General features: G+C 42.4%; 1 protein-coding gene across 3 annotated transcripts in view; it reads right to left on the bottom strand.

Moving 5' to 3' along the window:
• Positions 1-20,182, bottom strand: part of ARHGAP26 (Rho GTPase activating protein 26) — a gene marked incomplete at both ends in the record, with an annotated part of 441,415 nt that overhangs the window by 62,239 nt on the left and 358,994 nt on the right. For all 3 annotated transcript variants that reach the window (XM_080697772.1, XM_080697773.1, XM_080697774.1), the window contains one exon: positions 13,870-14,020. In XM_080697772.1, the coding sequence (XP_080553898.1) occupies positions 13,870-14,020 (151 nt within the window). The remainder of the gene's footprint in view (positions 1-13,869; positions 14,021-20,182) is intronic.

Below are 20,182 nucleotides of genomic sequence, written 5' to 3'. Positions count from 1 at the left end.
TCTTGGGATGGTAACGTTGGCTGTGTCGGTCACTGACATGCGGATTTGTTTCTCCTGGATTAACATGTTCAGGATTTCCATGACTCCAGATTTCCTGCCAGTTTATTTTCACTGTGACAAGTGAACCTTGTAAGTGCTGCCATAAGATGACTAAGGACATATTTCCTCTAATTCCACTTTCACACAAAGGGTCAAGAGAAGAATGGGAAAGAGGACGTGTGTGTTTGGAGGTAGGAGGACCCTTTCTCCACTAGAGGAAGCAAGAAAGTTATATGGAGGTCCCACCTCGAGGTCTGTGCTGTAAAGTACAGTTAATGGACGCTCCATGAGGGTGTAGGCTTCCTCTGAGACAAGGTGGAAGCCAAGGAAATAATCTGACGCTAAGAAGTCTCTCCTGTGTTTCAGCTTTGGATCTGCCAACCTTCAAGCGCTGTTTTTCAAGTCAACGTGCAAGAGCTAGTGGACTTTAGTCTCCTTTGTCAGTGACCTCTGACATGAGCACAGACTTGTCAGTTTCACCCTCCCAGTCTATCTGTGGTACAGCTATCCTTAAATTCTAGTCTACAAGTTTCACCTACTTACCTCTTCTGAAGCTGTGAGTACAGTTCTGAGCAAAACAGACTGAAGAGGGCTTTCCAATTTGCACAAAATCTAGAACGATTTCTATTCCACATCACCACCTCAGTCATTAAAAATAAAAGCAGAAAACCTTTTTACTAAGTAATTACAAACAGTATCACTTCTATTCTTATAACAGAAGCTGAAAGGATTATAAAATTACGAAAGCGTCCTTTTTCCATTAGCGCGAAGCAGGTGATCTTGGTCTCCTGAAGGTAGTGAGTGGTGACAAACCCAGGTGATTTAAAGAGTGTGTCTGAGGTTACCAGGGCAACTGGTCATTATTATTGAGTAACTCCAGTGCATCTCCAGAAAGGTCAGGAGCAAAGATTTCCCTGTTATATATTCTGCTTTAAAATGGAGCTTTTAAAGGAAATTGGGTAGACGGCAGATGGAGAATGACAGATGAAGATCAGGGGAAAGAACTATATATAGCACCAAGATAGCTGAGCTACTTAAATTTCACAGTATTGGTTGGGGGTTGTGGGAGAGGTTCATGAGTAGCTGCTGGATGCTAAGATTTACTTTCTGTTTTCCAAAGTTAGGGCTTCCCAATTTTAGAAGAAATCTGAAATAGCCCAGAGGCTGGATCCACTCCTCTTAGCTCCCCGAGAGCACTCCATCAACTCCATAATGGGTTCCCTCTGTTGTGCTAAGTGACCACTTACTCAGCTGACCTGGTGTGAATTAGTCTTAGAATAATTCAGCCATGGAAAGGATAATTCTATGACTTTAATCTCATGTATAAAACAGTAAAAGCAATGCCTCCTTGGTACAGGCCTTGCTTCTCCATCAAACATCTTACTCAGATCCGCAGCTATGAAGAATATGATGGATTCAAAATGTTAATAAAACCCCCTTCTCACAGACATACTCCATACCTTATAGAGAAGGAATGAATGGTGATTTCAAAATTAAGAAAATCTGTGTGTGTATGTGTGTTACTAGGGATTGGTGCCAGGGGTGCTCTACCTCTGAGCTATACCCCTAGCATTATTTTATTTTGAAATACGCTCTCATTTAGTTGCCGAGGGCCTCACTGAGTTGCTGAAGCCAGCCTCGAAACTGGGCTCCTCCTGTCTCAGCCTCCTAGGTACTGGAATTAGAGGCCCGATTCAGCACGTATGGCTGCAAATCTATTTTTAATTGAGTTTCTGAAGATGAATAATCAATGTAGCACAGGACAAAGGGGTAGTGTTGAAATGAAAGCCTCTCCTTCCATCAGAGGCAAATGAAGATTAATCCTCCCTATCTTCTCAGATATTCCACACTTGGACACATACTTGTCTCAATCTACACTCCTGGATTCTTATATAAGTAGTATTATATAATATCCACATTTTAAAATCTAGCTGCATATTAAAATCACTTGAGAAGCTTAAAAACCATATAAAAGTGCAGAGCTCATCCCAGATCAATTAACTGAGGCCACACGTGCTAGTATTTTTTTTAATTCAAGGTTGCACCGGTAACGCTAATGTGCAGTTTTGCTTGAGAACCACAGCTGGGCACTGTCCTGCACTTCTTTTCCTCCTTAATGTGGCTTTGAAGGTTGCTGCCTTACCAGCATAGAGAACTGCCTCCTTCCTCCACAGTCTTGGCTGGTACTCTACTCTGTGACTTCTTTGGCCAGTCCTTTATTGATGGTTCTTCTGTTGTTTCTACTTTGACTGTGCAGGACAGCGTCACTTGGCTTTCCAGATACTTTCTCCACTCTGCCTTTGCAATCCTCCTCGCCTCTAGGTTCTGGTACCATTGTCTACTCATGTCTCTTCACCCTAAAGGCAAATTGGTTGGCAGCTACTATCCCTAGCGTACTGTTCTATCTCGCATGATTCCCTTGCACCAAACCTTTGAAAAATACACCCGCCTTGATTTATGCTACTTTGATTATGCTGATGTTTCTCCTTAGGATGCGAATACCCTATCTTTGCATGGATATTTTTGCCTTTATTTGTGGACAATATCAACTCGTTGCTTTTGCCCTGAAGATGCGGCTTCTTCTGCTTAGAACAATGAATGAGGGGTAAGTGGGTTATCCTGAAAGCTGCTACCATCTCTTTTTTGAGCATTTTTGACAATGGGCATGCAAGAGCTCCATCACCAGCTGTCTTCGATTTGTAAAAAAAAAAAAAAAAAAAAAAAACAAACAAAAAAAAAATCAGAAGAAACACTGAAGCAATGTCCTGCTGAGAAACACGATGCTTCTTTGAGAAGGAAGTTGATAGACATAGGGAGAGAATTAGATAGAGCAAATGCAGTAATAAGAGGCTGAATTTCAGAATGACTTTGTTTCAGAAATTGTTTTCCTTTTTGCCATAATGGCAGTCAAATTAACACAGAGGCACAGGCTGCAGAGGAATTCCTGAGGCTAAATTATTCCCCAGTGAAGACTCAGATTGCAATTAGTTTCCAGCCTAATTAGTGTTTTCCAGTTGGCGCCACCCAAAGGGGAAACAATAGGGTGGCTGGACAAGGCTCCGGGGGTAAATACTCAGCCTGTGGACTCAGTGCAAACAGCTTGAAGCCTGTCTTGTAAAGTGATGCTTCTATTGATTTCAGTGTATTTTATTATTTGTAGTTAATTCAGTTTTAGGTATCTTAATTCATTTTTAAAACTATAATCTCAATGCATTTAATCTGGGTTGCTTTGCATCACATCAGGATCAAACAAAAAAAAAAAAATACAGTGTCTATTTACTGCCACTACCGAAAGAGATCAACACTGGGGAAGGTTTGTTTATTGGTGGGGACAGTTTCAGAACAGATGATAAGGTAATAAAAATGTCATGTGGCTATTAACATGAATAAAGTTCCAAGAAATGCAGCATGGGAGCTGGGAGTGGTGGCACATAGGTTTGTGGCCAGCTTCAGCTACTTAGTGAGGCCGTCCACAACAAAATAGAGAATAAAAAAGATAGGGCCGAGGGTGATGGAGCCCCTGGGTTCAATCCTCAGTTCCACAAAGGAAAAAAAAAAAAAAAAAAAGAAATGCAGCAGGAGGCGATTTCACTGTGTGTAATTACATAAGTTAAGACAGAAAGGACATCACTAGGTGATAATATTATAGAACCACTCTCATATATTTGTGGTCTACTGTTATCAACCAAAATGTCATTATCACATGACTCACAGTGGCAACCGATGTTTATTGACTGCTTCCTCTGAATCAGGCCATATACTCAGTATTATAATGGCATTATCTCTGCTACCCTGAACACAGCCTTGCAAGTGTGTATTATTGCTATCAAGTCACAAAATTGATTTTATTACCAATTACTCTGAGAGTGCAAATGACTTGACCAAATTTACACAGTTAGGAAATGGCAGAACTAAGGCTCAGCCTCTCTAGTCAAGCACCTACCGAATGCCGTCCAATTCAGCTTTCACTCTGCTCTTGCCTTAATTACGGCACCCCGTCCTGCATCAGTTTGGGAAACTCTGATTAAAAAATCTTAAATTTTTGTCCATGTTGATGCAGCTCCACCATATCCAGTCTCCTATACACTTGAGAGCTAGTCTGTAGATAGTAGTGTCTTGATCTAATCCTGTGACTGTTACACACACACACAGCAGGTGCTCAATAAAAATACCGGCTAGCCTGATTGGCACATCCTCCCCTCTCTTGACTTGGAACCAAAAGGCCTGTACTTGCAAAGCAGCTGGCTTCCTTGGGAGTCTGAAAGTGCAGCACTGGTGAGTGACTGGGTGCCTCTGAAAAGCAGACCCATCCCTGCTCAGCTCCATATGCCATGGCTGATTTCAAAGGCTGGCGCCAGAGCTCTGTGAAGCCCCCTACTGTCTTCGTTTCCTAGGTCACCTGGGCTTTCCAGACCCTTCATTCAGGAAGGGTTAAAATGATAAAGACAACCCTGAGGCTGCTTCCAACTAGAAATGCTTCCCTTGCTAAGTTAGCATCGGCCTCCCAGACTCACTAAAAGGTTTAAAAAGCAGTACTTTAACTCTAATGTAATTTTAATTTACCCAATTTAGAATTTGAATCTCCCAGTAAGATCCTCCAGATCATATACACAGTGGGAGAAACAATTCCAAATTAACCCTAAGTGAGAAAAATAGCACTTCAGAGTTCTTTCAAAGTCCCCTCACAGGCATAATAGTGCTGAAAGCCATGCAAAATTTAAGCCTATTTTCTTCCCTAAAGAGTCTACTGACAATTTCAATGACTTAAAATGCCTAACACCTACATACACATATAGAGTGCCATAAGGCATTTGAGGGCAGCTAAATTCAGGATGCAATTCATTCATTCATTCATGCCTTAATTAAACCTCAAAGTTTTAAACATGTACTGTATGCCACGGCAAATTTAAGGAATTGTTTTCAATTACTTAGTAAGATTAATAAATTTATAGAAAAAAACACAGACCCTTTATATAATTTTACTTGTAAAGGAGAAAAGAACAATTCATGTGAGGGAAAATATTTTTCCTTGTGAGAGTTCATGCACTTGGAAAACGGGGATGTGGCCAGGCATCCTGACAGTGCCCACCTGGTCCCTTTGGCACCTCTTCTATTACCAGGTTGTAGAGATCCAAGTGCCACTGACCCCCCTGGTGCTTGGGAAAGAAATGGTGCGTGGGAGATCCCTCGGTTTTTAAACGTAAAAGATGAATAATGGCTAATAAACAAACATTTCTATATGATAAAAATCAGGTGGGTCACCAGGCAAGCATCTCCACCCTCTACCAAGTGAAGTTCTGCTAGCTTGGCAGGGCTTCTCACTCACCACTCAGGGAAAAAGAAACGGTGACATGAAGCCACTCAGAAAAAGGGATCGGAGCACCAAATCCAATCACTGAAGTGGCAAGGGGACTTTCCCTGGGGAGCTGTAGAGGGGATGATGGAGTGTTTGGGGCACATCTGAGAAACAACAGAGAACCAGTAAGCTTCCTCACCAGGGGAATGAGGGAGCAGCAGGAAGAGGCAAATGATTTCTAGGGGAAATGTTTACGCCTTCAAGTTTTGCCCAGGTTTGCAGGTGAAAGGGTCTGAAAAGACCTTTTGTTAGCAGGTGGTAAGAAGAAAATGCTCAATCTTCAAGGAAGATCCTTCCTTCAGAAAGCTTATCCAATCACAGAGGCAAACGTCAATGCCTTCGTCCCAAAGAAGGACAAGACAATTCTAGTAAAATCATAGTTGCCTGTTTGGGTGTAACTCCTTTGGCATACCATAGTGATGGGGATGATAAAATTATTAATTTTTTGTAAAAAAATGACATCCATGGTCACTTGTCTAGTACATATTATTCATTTTGTGGCTCATTTGGCCTCAATAAAGAATAGCTATGCACATGGCCCATCAGGTATCCTGTGGAATTTGAAGGTTTCCAAATTTTGCAGGAATAGGTGTGTTTTGGATCAAGGTGGGCAGCACCTGCTTCTACAGTAGCAGTTCTCTGCCTTGACAGCTCAAGGGAGGACTGACAGACAACTCCAGTCTCACATCTATAGGGAGCAGGTGGGGAAGGTAAGGAGAAGAATGGACATTTTCCTGCAAATAAAAGTACATGCCAAGGCCAAGAGAGTAGAGAAAGAGAACAGATAATGTGTGGCGGGAGCTCTCCAAAATAATATTAATAACTGTCACTCATAGTGCTAGACATTTGAGATACACAGGTCCCACTGAATCTCCACACCACCTTTCTGAAGAAAGTATGACCTCATCTTCAGAGGAGGAAGCGGGGGTGGAGAGAACTGAAGTCACTTTCCCTTCCCCTCCACGCCTCCCTCTTTCACTCTGCATTAGTTTACTCCACAGAACTTATCATCATCGACTATGTCAGACACAGGTTTTTCTTCTGAACTCACTAGAATACAAACCCATGAGAGCAGCTGGGCGCAGCGGCAGCACACACACCTGCAACCCCAGCTACTGGGGAGGGCGAGGAAGGAAGATCACAAGTTTGAGGCCAGCCTGGCCAACTCAGTGAGACCCTATCTCAAAATAAACCCTGAAAACAGGGCTGGGACGTTGCTCAGTGATAGAGCATCCCTAGGTTGAATCTTTAGTACCAAGAGAAAGGAAAGAAGAAAAGAAAGAAGGAAGGAACGAAGGAAGGAAGGAACAAAGGAAGGGAGGAACAAAGGAAGGAAGGGAGGAACAAAGGAAGGAAGGAAGGAAGGAGGCAGAAACTTTTTTTTGGTGTTCAAGATTAAGCCTACACCCTGGCCCCTCTAATATTTTTAATTACTATATATTGAGTACCCAGAATAACACACGGCGCCTAGTAGGTATTGAATTGATATTTGCTGAATTAATGTTGACCAAATATATGAATTAGTAAGTAAAAATTTAGACATCTTTCTAGGCAAGTTTCTCCCAATGTCATCAGAGAGCAGCTGAATTACACTGAGAAGGAGCCAGGGGTGCTTGAGAGAAACAACTCTGCCTGGAAGCAGGCCTGTTTATCCTCTGGATTCCACAGCTGCACGCCTACCGCTTGCTGGCCACTGAGACAGGAAAGGACTGTCCACTGTGGAGGAATCCACAAGTGCTTGGCATGCGCATGTCTTTTAAGTCACCAGAAGTAATACAGAAATGCACGTGCATATGCGTATGTGTTATGCGGCAAGAACGAGAAACATGAGTTTTATTTACAATGCTACTGAGCAGTTATTTTTTGAGGGGGGACCACTGCGGCAGGGACAGCTGGTGGACGGCTCCCCCTCCCCAGCCTTCTCTTCACCGCAGCTGTATGAAGAGCACATCCACCTAGAAGTTTAGAATCTGGGGGAATTACTGCAACATGTGTCTCTGGCGGGACATCCCTTGACGTCTTTTTCAGCATGTGTTTACTTCCTCCTCAAGAAATCAGATCTTACAGAAAGGAGCTGGCATGACGTCAACTCTATGGTTATTGTGGCAGGAGAGGGGGACTTTCGTTTCTGGAGCCTGCCGTAAGCATCCATTGAACAGCGGCCATTCTTGGAGGTGGCTCAGCCCCCGCTTCTTCCACCCCAGGGAGTAGGGACTGGGTGTGTTCAGGCCAAGGACTGATGTTATCAGCCAGTCTGTGTTGCTGTTAGGATTAAACCCTAGGGTTCCCTGCTTTCCAGTCCAATGTGTGAGCCATCTTTTTGTTTGCCTCAGCCATTAACTAGGGATTTTGTTTTGTTTCTTAATTTCTTAGAATCTCAGTTATGAGTCATTTTCTTTCAAAGAAGATTCTGAAAACTGCGAGGCTAATCTCCACATGGCACTCTGCTACAGTGAGAACTTTCCACACCTCTCTGCCTCACCCCAGCGGCAGCTCAGAGCCAGCCTGAGGCAGTTGCCTATGACTCTGAGGTCACAAAAAGCGTAGGCCTGTGTTACTTAACTATTGCTGCGTATTAAACCACCGCAAGCAGCCTTGACGTATTACTTAGCATGAGTCTGTGGACTGATTGTATAGTTTTTCTGTGGGTCTTGTCTGGACTAACTCATGCATCTGCGTTTAGGTACAGGGCCTGACAGGGACAGCTGGCTTTTCTATCCAAGGGTCTTTCATCCCAAAGAGGCTAAACCCAGCTTTTGTACACAGTGGCTGGGTTCCAAGAGGATGAGAGAAGAAGGTGCAAGGTGTTGTCACAAGGACTAGCTAGATTCAAGGGTTCCAGCTCTTACTGGAAGGGATAACAAAGATCCTGGCCCTTATTTAATCTATCATAGGTCTACAGGCAGACAATCTACAGGAGTGAAGCAGGCCCACGTGAGAACTTAGGAACTGGATAGCATCATCTCCTACCAAGTAACACATGGGTTTCATGTGGCAGAATCTTCTGGCTCTTTAAAAGAATCTGGAAATCTAGATTTTAAAGAAGTTTTACTAGGCTTTACTTTTAAGAGCAGTTGTAGGTTTAGACAAATTACACAGAATACGTTTCCACATACCTCCTCTCCCTCACACAATTTCCTCAATTATTGCTATCATTCATTTGTGTGAAAGACCTTTCATACATTGTTACAACTGATGAAACAATACTACTGCATTATTATTAACTAAAGATGATAGTTTACTGAGGAGTCTCTTTTTTTGTCCTATGGGTTTTATTTGTTTTGACAAATGCATAATGGTTTGTATCTACTATTACACCACCATGCAGAAAAGTTTCACTGTGGACTCCAGATAATGGAGGGGTAATATCAGCAAAGTTTGAATGGAAAGATAGGAGAGGAGGAAGGCTGATCTTGATTAATGAGGGTCTACATCTGAATATGTGTAAAATTATGAATATGACATGGTTAACCTGGACAACCATTGGTGGGAGGGGGGAAGGGAAAACGGGGGCGGGGGGGAGAGGGCACCAAATATAGTTTAAATGTATACTATTTATGTTCAATAAAAAAATTGTTAAAAAAATAAAAAAATAAACATCGTTCTTCAACTCACACACACAAAAAAAGTTTCACTGCCCTAAAAATGCCCTGCGCCCTAAATCCCCATCCCTCTTCCCCTCCCTCAGAATCCTTGGCAACCACTGATCTTTTTACTGACTCCACAGCTTAACGTTTTTTTTTTTTTTTTTTCCACAAAGTCACATAGTTGGTAGCATGCCTTCTTGTAGTCTTTCCATACTACATTTTTTTCTTTCATTTACCTGTATGCATTTAAGGTTCCTTCATGTTTTTTCATGGCTTGATAGTTCATTTCTTTTTATGGCTGATAATATTTTACTGTCTGAATCTACCACAGTTTATCCACTCATACCTACTGACGGACATCTGGATTGCTTCCAAATTCTGGCAATTTAGGAATAAAGCGGCTAAAAACAATTCATGGACATGTTTGCATGTGGACCTTTTTTCGACTCATTTGGGTAAATACCAGGGGGCATGCTAGATGGTATGGTAAGAGTATGTTTAAATTTTGTAAGAAAATGCGAAAGTGAATGCACCGCTTTGTATTGAGAGTAACAACTGAGAGTTCCTCCTGCTCCACAGCCTTGCCAACATTTGATGGTGTCAGTGTTCCAGGATTTGGGCCATTCTAACAGGAGGTGTGTGGTGGTATCTCTTGTTTTAATTTTTATTTCCCTGGAAATATATAATGAGGCACATCTTTTCATCCACTTATTTGCCTTCTGAATGTCTTTGGTAAGGTACAGTTCAGATTTCTTGCTCATATTTTATGTTGTTTATTTACTTATTAATAAGTATTAAGAGTTCTTGGTATATTTTGGATACTCATCCTTTATTAGACATGTGTTTTGCAAATATTTTCTCTTAATCTGTGGTTTATCTTTTCATTATCTTAACAGTGTCTTTCACTGGGCAGATGCTTTTAGTTTAACTGCAACTTAACTTTTCTTTCACAGATTATGCTTTAAGATATTGTATCTTAAAAGTCCCATCTGGGTTTTCTCATATGTTATCTTCTGGAAGTTATATAGTTTTGCATTTTGGATTGAATCTATGATCCATTTGCAGTTAATTTTGGTAAAAGGTATAAGGTCTGCATCTAGATTCATGTTTTTGCTTTGAATGTGCTAGCATGAAATCTATATGATGATGATGATAATGATGATGATGATGATGATGATGATTATTTTGATACTGGAGATTGAACCCCAGAGCACTCTACCTCTGAGTTATACTTTTTGCCCTTTTCATTTTTTTTTTAAACAGGGTCTCACTAAGTTGCTCAAACCTGCAATCCTCCTGTCTCAGCCTCTCAAGTATCTGGATTATAGTCACGCACCATCACGCCTGGTGTGAAAGTCTGTATTTTTATATGAAGCTTCCCGGTTTTAAAGATCGGTTCAAGTTTTGGATTTGTTGTTTGTTGACTGACAGTGATAGGGGAGAAACTATAGCACCTCTCTTCTAATATGCATGTCTGTAGGCTGTATTTATCCATCCTGGAAGATCTCTAATCCCTTGCTTCCCCTACCTGGAATGCTCCAGAAACACTCATCTAAATTTTCCCTAACACCCACCTCACATTTCTACCTTACCTTTCCCAATACTCTGACCTGGTTCATGTGCTCACAGATATTGAGTTAATATTGAACTCAAAACACATTTAGAGCTACCAGTATCTCATTTAGTATTGTCATATGCCACCTGTCTTTTCTCCTATGTCAAACTGTAAACTCAAAGAGAAAAGAACTCAAAACACATTTAGAGCTACCAGTATCCCATTTAGTATTGTCATATGCCACCTGTCTTTTCTCCTGTGTCAAACTGTAAACTCAAAGAGAAAAGAAAATCTCTTTTTCTAATTTATTATAGGTATCTCAGCACAAATCTGGGCACAAAATACGTTCAGCAAGACTTGCTGACAATTCAGAGCAGCTGAACTTTGGTTCTGTTTACCAACTGACCTTTGATCCTGGGAGAGATGGCTATTCCAGGAGTCTAGCTAAGAACCTGCCAAAGATTTAAACACTGCAGCCTTGCCCTGGCATGGGAAGTATGGCAGCAACTCTAATTCTGATGCCCCATTAGCTTTATGCTCATGCAAACAAGAGGGCCCCAACATCCTTGGAAGAACTAGGAAAGATTTACTGATGATGCCACAAAATGTAAAATGCTAGGTGCCAGAGTACACTGAATGGCAAACAAGTTTCTTTTATTATGATTTCTATGTGGTCACGATGAACATCGAGTTCAATATGAAAAATAGTGAAAAAAGTAAATGAAGTAAAAAGAACAGATAATTTCCTAGTGACTGGATCCCTACTTTATGCCTATAATTAATAGTCAAACTAATGGTAATGCTCTGCCCCACCTTTATTGTTTCTATCTGCGTCAAGCGTTCCCATACAAGTAGTTATGTACAGCTGAAACTGCACAGTGATGCTGCGTGCACATACCCCTAACACTCTGAACTACATTATGACGTGAGATTACAATGCACCAATAAAAGTATGTGAAAACGACCTCAAAACCTGCATAATGATGGAGGGAGAGAAGGGACTGAGATCTTGGTGGCTGTGACTAACCAGGCACAGTAAGTAGATGAACTTCTCAGAATTAATTTACTCAGGTAAAATACTGTGGCTTCCATTTGCGAGGACTGTCTAACTTCCTCCATTTATGGTCCATCCAGGCAAATGCCAGGCAGAGAAAAATGGGAAGGCATGAGCCCAGGGACATGCCTTGGGTTTGATGAACAGCTGGTGAAACTGTTTATGGAGCCTCTGAGCTCTGGCCTGGCCCTCACTCAGGGATGAGGGAATGCTAGGACTGGTATGGGCGTGAATACTGCTTCTTCTTCCTTAAGGGCGGCCTTCCCTGACCCAGGGACTCACAGGCACAAGTCAGAGACTTGCTCAGCTTGGGGACCTCAGTCCTGCTGGAAACACACCCACATGCTTTCCTCCCATCCTCCTTCAAAGACAAAAATGTAGAACTCTTCCTGGTATCACTCTTCCATCCTGGGAAAGCACCCAAAACCTTATCATGAGGGAATGACCCACCTGAATGATATAAAGTGGGTAAAGTGATCTCTAGTATGTTATAAAAAAGAACAAATCAGATGCAGAAACCTAAAATAATAAAAGACCCCAAGGCTCTTCCCCCAGGACCTGTTTAAAAGACACATTCACCCTTTCACTTAGCTGCCTAAATAACCTCTTGGTACACACTGTACTCAGCAGTGACTCAGGGGCCCACAGCTACCGGCCGCTAAAAACAAAGATTAAAGACCACTAGTTGGTATTGGTTGGCAAAAGTCAGGGTGTTAAGCAACCTGGGCCAGAAGTTCAACTTTACTCATGCTGAACAATAAATAACTAGCAATTTCTAGGTACAGATACCTAAACTAAAGAAGAAGAGGAGGTGCAGTTAGGAAAGGAATAAGAGAAGAAAGAGGAGGAAGGGCAAGAGGAGGAGAAAGAAAGAAGGAATAAGGAGGAAGAAGGAAAGATAGTCTCCTGAAAGTCTAGGAAGACACATATAGGAGACCATAAAAGTACATAGCAAGGCCAGGAGGCTCCTATAGGCAAGCCCAGCCATGGAGAACCAGAAGAGATTCATTGCCTATAAGCTAGATAAATCCAATTATTTTAAACTCTTGAGGCACTGGTACATAACTTGGTGAACAAATATACAATCTACCAAAATGGCCCAGTAATTAAACTTCTCAAATGTCCATATGACAGAAAGCTGCCAACAACTAAAAAAAAACCTGATTTTCTCAGTTTGATTTCATCTTACACTGTAATTACTTTTTCATTATAAGTAACTGTTAAGTCCACTTTGGGGTTATTTTTCCTCCCAAGCATTTACTATCCCTTAAGCTCTTCCAATGCAAAACTGATCGGACCCATTTTGCAGGTCTGTACATATAAGGAGATGGAGCTGCAGGATGCTACCCTGGGACCACAGCCTGCAGAGGGTCAGGAAAAGGCTGCTGACATCTGGTATCTCATCCTCATGCTGGTGTCTCACAAGGGAAAAAACTGCCCAAAGACAGTCTGTGGATAAGCCTCAAACTATTTTCACTAGAGAAAGGCAAAGTCAACTCTGTTTCCTGACTCTTAAACAGCTGTAACCAGCGAGTCCAGCTGTTCTGGTCATGGCCTCACATTCTTTCTGCAAAGGCTTGAGCTGACAAGATTTATGGGGTGCTCTGAAGAAGCATGCTAAGCAATGTGGGATAAAATCTCACGAGAGAACTTTTGAGCCCTAGTAGAATAATTTCTACTAGGACTGGATAACCAGTCCCCAAACTACTGGTCTAGAATATAAGTGCTCATGACCCAAAACGAAGCAAAAGGGACTCTTCTCTTTTCTAGTCTCTGGTGAGAGGTCACAGTCATGCTAAGGTCGGAGGTTGTGGAGACACAAAGGGTACTAGGAGCTCTTTCTTAATGGATGCAGGCACAGAGGTAGCACTGAACATTCTCGACATGGTCAGGGGAAGGGGAATTCAGATTACATGAGTAAGACAGACTTGGCTACTCATCTATTGAGCCACTACAGTCCTTGGATGTTTGTGAAGCTAAAATAAATTGATTCTCATGCCCAACAGCCAGCACAGGCAATAGCCATCACCAAAGCCATCTCAGCAGGATGGTAAACCAAAGATCACCAAGGCCAAGAAGCAGTATGTCAGGAGTAGTGATCGCCATTTGCAATGATGATGCTTGAAAGATCCACAACACACCAGCCAAGCACCAAGTTTAGGGAAAAGGTTTCAATCATGTTCATGGGACCGCAGTTCCAAGCCAGGTAGAGACAGAGGGCAAATTCTGGCCAATGGCTGAGGCCCTTATGTGGTGGGCGGGAGGACATCATACTTACAGTGAGTTGGGCCTTGTGGGTTTGACCACATCCAGGTCAGGGTCGCTGGAGTTCAGGTTGGGCTGTAAGCTGCTGCTGGAATTCAGGACACTGTTTGCATTTGAAGAGACAGATTCCAAACTGGAGTTGATCATGCTGTTCCTTTGTTCCTCTGGAGGAAAAAATGCCATAAGCCTCATATTAATATTTTTGCACAGGGACAGTCTATTTCTACATACATCAACAATTGAGAGTTTTGAAGCTTTAAAAAGGGACACAGGAAGAATTAAGAGTGGGAAAGGAAGAGTCAAAGGTATCAACAGGTGGCACAAAATTTAGAACAAACCACTTTCCTTACAGATCTCCCCTTCAGTATGAGCCAGCCTTTTCCCTAAGAGTGGTCCTGCCATTGCCCCATAAACTGTGCCTTCTTTTGTCTAGTGGATGGTCAGAATACAGATCAGCCTTCATAGACACCCTGCATTCAATGAAACGCCCTTGGCTTCTATGGCATTCACCTTTTATTTAAAACTCCCACCTCTAACATTGCCAGGCCATGTCCTACCTCCAATTCTCTAGCACCTCCCCACAGAACATCTACTATCTGGCCATCAACTTCCTTATGACTCAGCCTGTCTACATTCCTGGCCCCACCCCAGACACAGTCTTCTGGGTTGCCTCTAGCTCTATGTATTTGGTGGTTAACTCCAAGTTAATTCTATATATGTAGCTGTAAGAGGTTGTGTAGTAGACCGCATATAGCAAAGTGCTAAGTCCATGGTCAAAGTGGTCATATTCACGCTTGAAGAGTATCACCAAGTCAGGAGAGAGAAAACCTGAATTCTCTTCATGAATCCATCTTTGATCACCTGCGTGGCCTCAGGCAATTTCCATTTGATTTCAGATTCTTGATTAATGAATCTATGAAATGGGAATAACAAGCACTGCCTTGCACAGCTCGTGAAGCTGTCATGAGGATCAAGTGGGATCGCATGCAGGAATGTGTTTTGTAAACTTTCAGAATGCTGCTCAAAGAAAAGAACTTTCTGTTTCTTCTCATCTTTAAAAACTTGGAACCATACATGAAGAAAACATTTTGGGGATGATTTAACTAAATGGCATAGGCACCACTGGTGTAGCAAAATATGATATATTTAGAATGTCCTTCTTCTCCCCTAACTATTACAGATAGACCACACTGAAATTGACTGATGTTTCTGGCAATTATTTCACTTGTCAAGAAATAAATGTAGGTGAATTCTTACTGGGCCTTTTTGACATAAGTCAGAGGTATACCATATCCCTAAGAGACAGACAGGAATAATTGACATGGCAATTTATAGATCAACATTTAAACCCAGGGTTTTTTTTTTTTTTAGACAATAAAGGAATAAGAAATAAGAGACACTTTTCCCTTTATACAAGCCATATTTGTAAAATAATTATACTTATAAAATGACATTCAAGTTAAATACACATATAGATGCACACAGAAACATATTTCAATATCCCTAAATATCTTGGCAAATTCTTAATGTCCTGTATAACGTCCCATGGAAAAGATAAAAACTCTACAAGGTTACTGGGAGATTCCTGAACTCTAAATTTTGAAAAAGAGTAGATTATTATGTTGATTACTGAGATTTAGAACTATTCATAATTATAGGGCTTAAGTTTCAAACAGAAACAACCACAAGAAAGAGAAATCATGACAGTTACATTGAGCACAAGGACTAACCAGGCCTGTTAACAGGGAACTTACTACTAAAAGAGAAACAATTCTCAAATTATAAAATTAGAGGCTCATTGAGAAAATGGATACACTACCCACTAATATGAATCACTGTAAGTAAAATTTTCCTTTGCATGAAATATTCATGACACAATTTCTGAAAGACTGAGAGCCCAAGACCCCCACGTAGAGATGGAGAGTGAAGAAGACATTTCGGTGGTCTCTGGCTTGAGATATTTCCCACTTTATATGAGAAGAGAGGTAAATAATTTTATTCATTCTTGCTGGAGAAGCTTGAAGAGTCAAGTTTGCACAACATAACTGCCTAAATTCTTTTTTTTTATTTAATATTTTTTTTATTTTTTAATTAATTTATTTTTTAAATTGGTGCATTGTAGTCATACATCAATCACATTGGAGTACAAGACTTGAGAGGATATACAAGCACACATCATCCAATTAGCCCTCCTCCAGCCCCCCCCCATCCCATTCCCTCCCCCTCCCTCCATCCCACACTTCTTTGGTGATTTACTTTGATACATTTGTTTATGTACCTCCTGCGTTTTAAAGAGGCTCCGTCCTCCAGTATTACATACCCTCTGATTGGTCACATTAGTTGCTTCACTATAGGGCCCTTTCTATAGCTCAACCTCTTCCTGTTGCCCTTTTCCTCCTAGTTATTGCTGATTAAGAGAAGCGTCTCATTTATATTTTCTGCGATATTTCTCTGTGCATGCTGCGTTGCAAGTACCAATCCCACTCTTGATGGTCCCAGTAGTGGCCTGGTTACTCAGTGGACTGATCCAGACCTCGCTGGCTCAAGCAGCGGCCTTGCCTCATCGGAGGACCCAGTTCTGGTCTCGCTGGCCCCTGAACCGGTCAAACCCCTAAGCTGGCTTTGGTCCCGACCTTGGAGGCCGCAGGAGTGAACTTGCCTCACGCCAGGCTCCGATGCTGGCCATTGGCCCCTGCACCAGTCTAACCCCTTGGCAGGATTCCAATCCCGGCCTCGGAGGCCCCAACACTGGTAATGCCTCACGGCAGGCTCCGATGCCGGCCTCACTGGCCCCAGCACCGGCCTAACCCCTTGACAGGCTCTTATCCTGGCCTCAGAGGCCCCAGTACCGGCCTTGCCTCAAGGCAGACTCTGATGCCGGCCTCGCTGGTCCCAGCACCGGCCTAACCCCTCGGCAGGCTCTTATCCTGGCCTCGAAGGCCCCAGTACCGGCCTTGCCTCACGGCAGGCTCCGATGCCGGCCTCGCTGGCCCCAGCACCGGCCTAACCCCTCGGCATGCTCCGGTCCCGGCCTCGGAGGCCCCAGCACTGGTCATGCCTCACGGCAGGCTCTGCTGCCGGCCTTGTTGGCCCCAGCACCGGCCTAACCCCTCGGCAAGCTCTTATCCTGGCCTTGGAGGCCCCAATAGCGTCCTTGCCTCACGGCAGGCTCCGCTGCCGGCCTCGCTGGCCCCAGCACCGGCCTAACCCCTCGGCAGGCTCTTATCCTGGCCTAGAGGCCCTAGTACCGGCCTTGCCTCACGGCAGGCTCCGATGCCGGCCTCGCTGGCCCCAGCACCGGCCTAACCCCTCCATAACTGCCTAAATTCTTAAGAAAAAGCCAGGTGTGGTGGCACATGCTTGTAAGCCCAGTACTTGGGAAGCTGAGACAGGAGGATTGCAGGTTCGAGGACAGCTTCAGCAAGTAGTGAGACTCTCATCAACCTAGCAATACCATGTTTCAAAATAAAAATAAAATAGAGCTGGGGATGTAGCTTGGATATACCCATAAATTCAATCCCTAATGACAGACAGACAGACAGACAGACAGACACACGCACACATACACACACGCACACACACACGCACTACTTTCTTAGAAAGGAGTAGAGAATAAATATAGCTCATATATCTCTTGTGACTGTATTCACTTGTTCAAGAGAGGGTTATAAGCCTATAAACCTAAAATAACTACACACAAGGAATATTTGACATAAAAATATTCTCAATTTTCATTTATTCAAAGAATATTTATTGAGAACCTATTATATAACAGAGTCCCCAGACAGTTAGCAGACCTCCAGTATTTTTGTTTTTGTATTCTGTTTAGACATATACTTGAGTATTTATCAGTTTGTACACATTTATTTGTATATCTACCTTCTTCAAGGGACTATAAGCAACTTAAAACAAACTTCTAAACCAAAAATTGAAAAAAGTATTATATAAAGATGTTTTGCTTTACAAACTATCTCATCAGAATCTTGACTTTTATAAGACATGATCTGAAGTTATAAAGTTATCTGGATTTAGATATAAAGTTATAGAGTTATCTGGATTTAGATATAATTTTTTAAGAACAATTTAACTGTTACAGTATTATAGACTGGGTGTCTTCATGAGCTAAAGAGAGAGTCCCTATCAAATGGAATATAGTGTTATCTAAAACAAACCTGTTAAGCTGAGCGTGGTGCTGCACACCTGTAATCCCAGTACTTCGGAGGCTGAGACAGAAGGATTGCAGGTTCAAGGCTAACCAGGGCAAACTTAGTAAGACCCTATTTCAAAATAAAAAATAGGGCTGGGAGTATAGCTCAGAGGTAGAATACCCCTGGATTCAATCCCCGGTACCATAAAACCTGCTAGAGAAAGAAGATGGGGTAGAAAATAAGAACTTGGCCATTTCTGGATTATAAAAGTCAAAAAGCCAAAAGAGTAAGACAGCTGGTTACACCAAATTGAACTTGAAGACTTCTAGTATTTCATTTAATGAGGGATTCTTTTACAGCCTTCTTTTTAAAAGAAATAAGTTCTTTTTAAGATTTTACTTTGATGTATATGTGTCAATAGATATCCAGGATTATTCACAGATGCATAGCCTACAACAACAAAACAATAGTAAAAACAAAAGACCAGGGAAAGAAGCTCTTTAAGAAGAAAACATAAGAATGTACCTAAGACTGCATGGTTTTGCAGTCAAGATTGTCACATATGTGCCTAAAAGAGAGAAGGCTCTTTATTGGTGTTTCCCAACAGGTCATCTGACGAGGAAATCCGAAAGCCTGGTACTGATCTGTCAGTACAACTACAGCTCCATAGAGCAAGTCTCATGACCTACGATCTCACATAATGAGACCACACCCATGGACACCTCCACTGGAATGCTGACCATCCTGACTGAGGTGAGAAGGAAGGTCAGGATTATTCCAAAGAAGAAGTAGAAAGTAAAATCAAAAAGTAAATCCAACGCTTCGTGGTTATAGTAAACTAGACTGAGACAAACTCTAAAGGATTTGGAATGAATTAAGAAAATGATTCAGTAATATCCCTCAAAATAGGAGGTTTTTTCTTTCTTTCTTTTTTTTTTTAGGGGAGAGGAGAGTCCTATGGGCAAATGAGTACCTGCTCCTGGCAAAAATGCACAAATGGGCAGCCTAGAAGACTTCTTTTAAATAAAGATGAACCAAATCCTTTGAACAACAAAGCTGGACTCTGAGGGTCACTGATGACTGGGTCCAGCTCTGGCATGCTCATCAGAAGGTATATGGGGGACTGATGGCAACTGCATTATTGCAGGAAAAAAATTATAGGCTAGTGGACTTCAAAAGAAAAACCACAACCGGTTACCAGTCACATCATCAGGAACATGGAGACCACTTACCATAACAAAAAGGCAAAGAATGCCCATGACTCAGGGGCGCACCTCAAGGGTCAAAGTCACTAGTGAGAAGCTCACCATCCTCAAACCTGTTTGTCATCAAGAATATCTCTTTGTATCAGTCACAGGAAATGGGAGTCCAGAAACAAGAAAAGATCAATGAAATCCCCCAAACGACTATACACATGCACCAGTAAAGTGCTGGGTGTTTTCTGGACTGAAAAAATGCCTGAGGGCTTCGGCCCAAAAGATGCAAACCACTCAAGGGCAGGCGCGCGTTGTCTGGCCACACAGCATCTGTTACAGTGACCGGTGAGGTCAGCGTTTCCCACATACTCCTGTGCCTCGCCTGTGTGTTCCAAAGTTCCACGGGCGGTTTTAAGATAAATAGTAAATATGAGAGAATCGCATGCAATCAACATCTATTCTGCTGGCACACAAAGAGGTTTATTGATTGATTTTTTCAGGTGCTTCAAACAGGGACCACTGATGTCCTTGAAACCAAAGTACTGGGGAGAGTGGGCAGCATTTTTGTTTTTTGTACAAATCAGGAGTGGAAAAAACATGAGCATGCAACCAAATCACTGCAACTAAAAAAGGAAAGCCACAGAATCATTCTGGGGATATTGTACTTGTCCTAGGGGTTGCCATGGAAATCTGGGAGCTAAGCTACTTCACTTTCCATATTTACCAAGTGACTCCAGCTCAGTCTAATGGCAAACCCATCACACACGGGAGGCAGGATCTCTGTTTATCACAGAACCCAGAGGCGAGGCCAGAAAAGCACACACAGAGCCAAGCCAAACTCACACGTCTTGGCAGGCCTGAACATGTCTGGCCCACTGCACACACAGCTCTGGAGGGTAAATATGAAACGCAATCCTCCGACGTCAGTTTGGGGGAGGTTTCCCATGGTGCATGGAAGTCTGCTGGAATTCAGGCTAATGTG

Source organism: Muscardinus avellanarius (genome assembly GCF_963383645.1).
Source record: "Muscardinus avellanarius genome assembly, chromosome: 1".
In the NCBI taxonomy this organism is placed as follows: Eukaryota; Metazoa; Chordata; class Mammalia; order Rodentia; family Gliridae; genus Muscardinus; species Muscardinus avellanarius.
The sequence above is the reverse complement of the archived record's forward strand: the minus strand, read 5'-3'. Positions and strand labels throughout refer to the sequence as shown.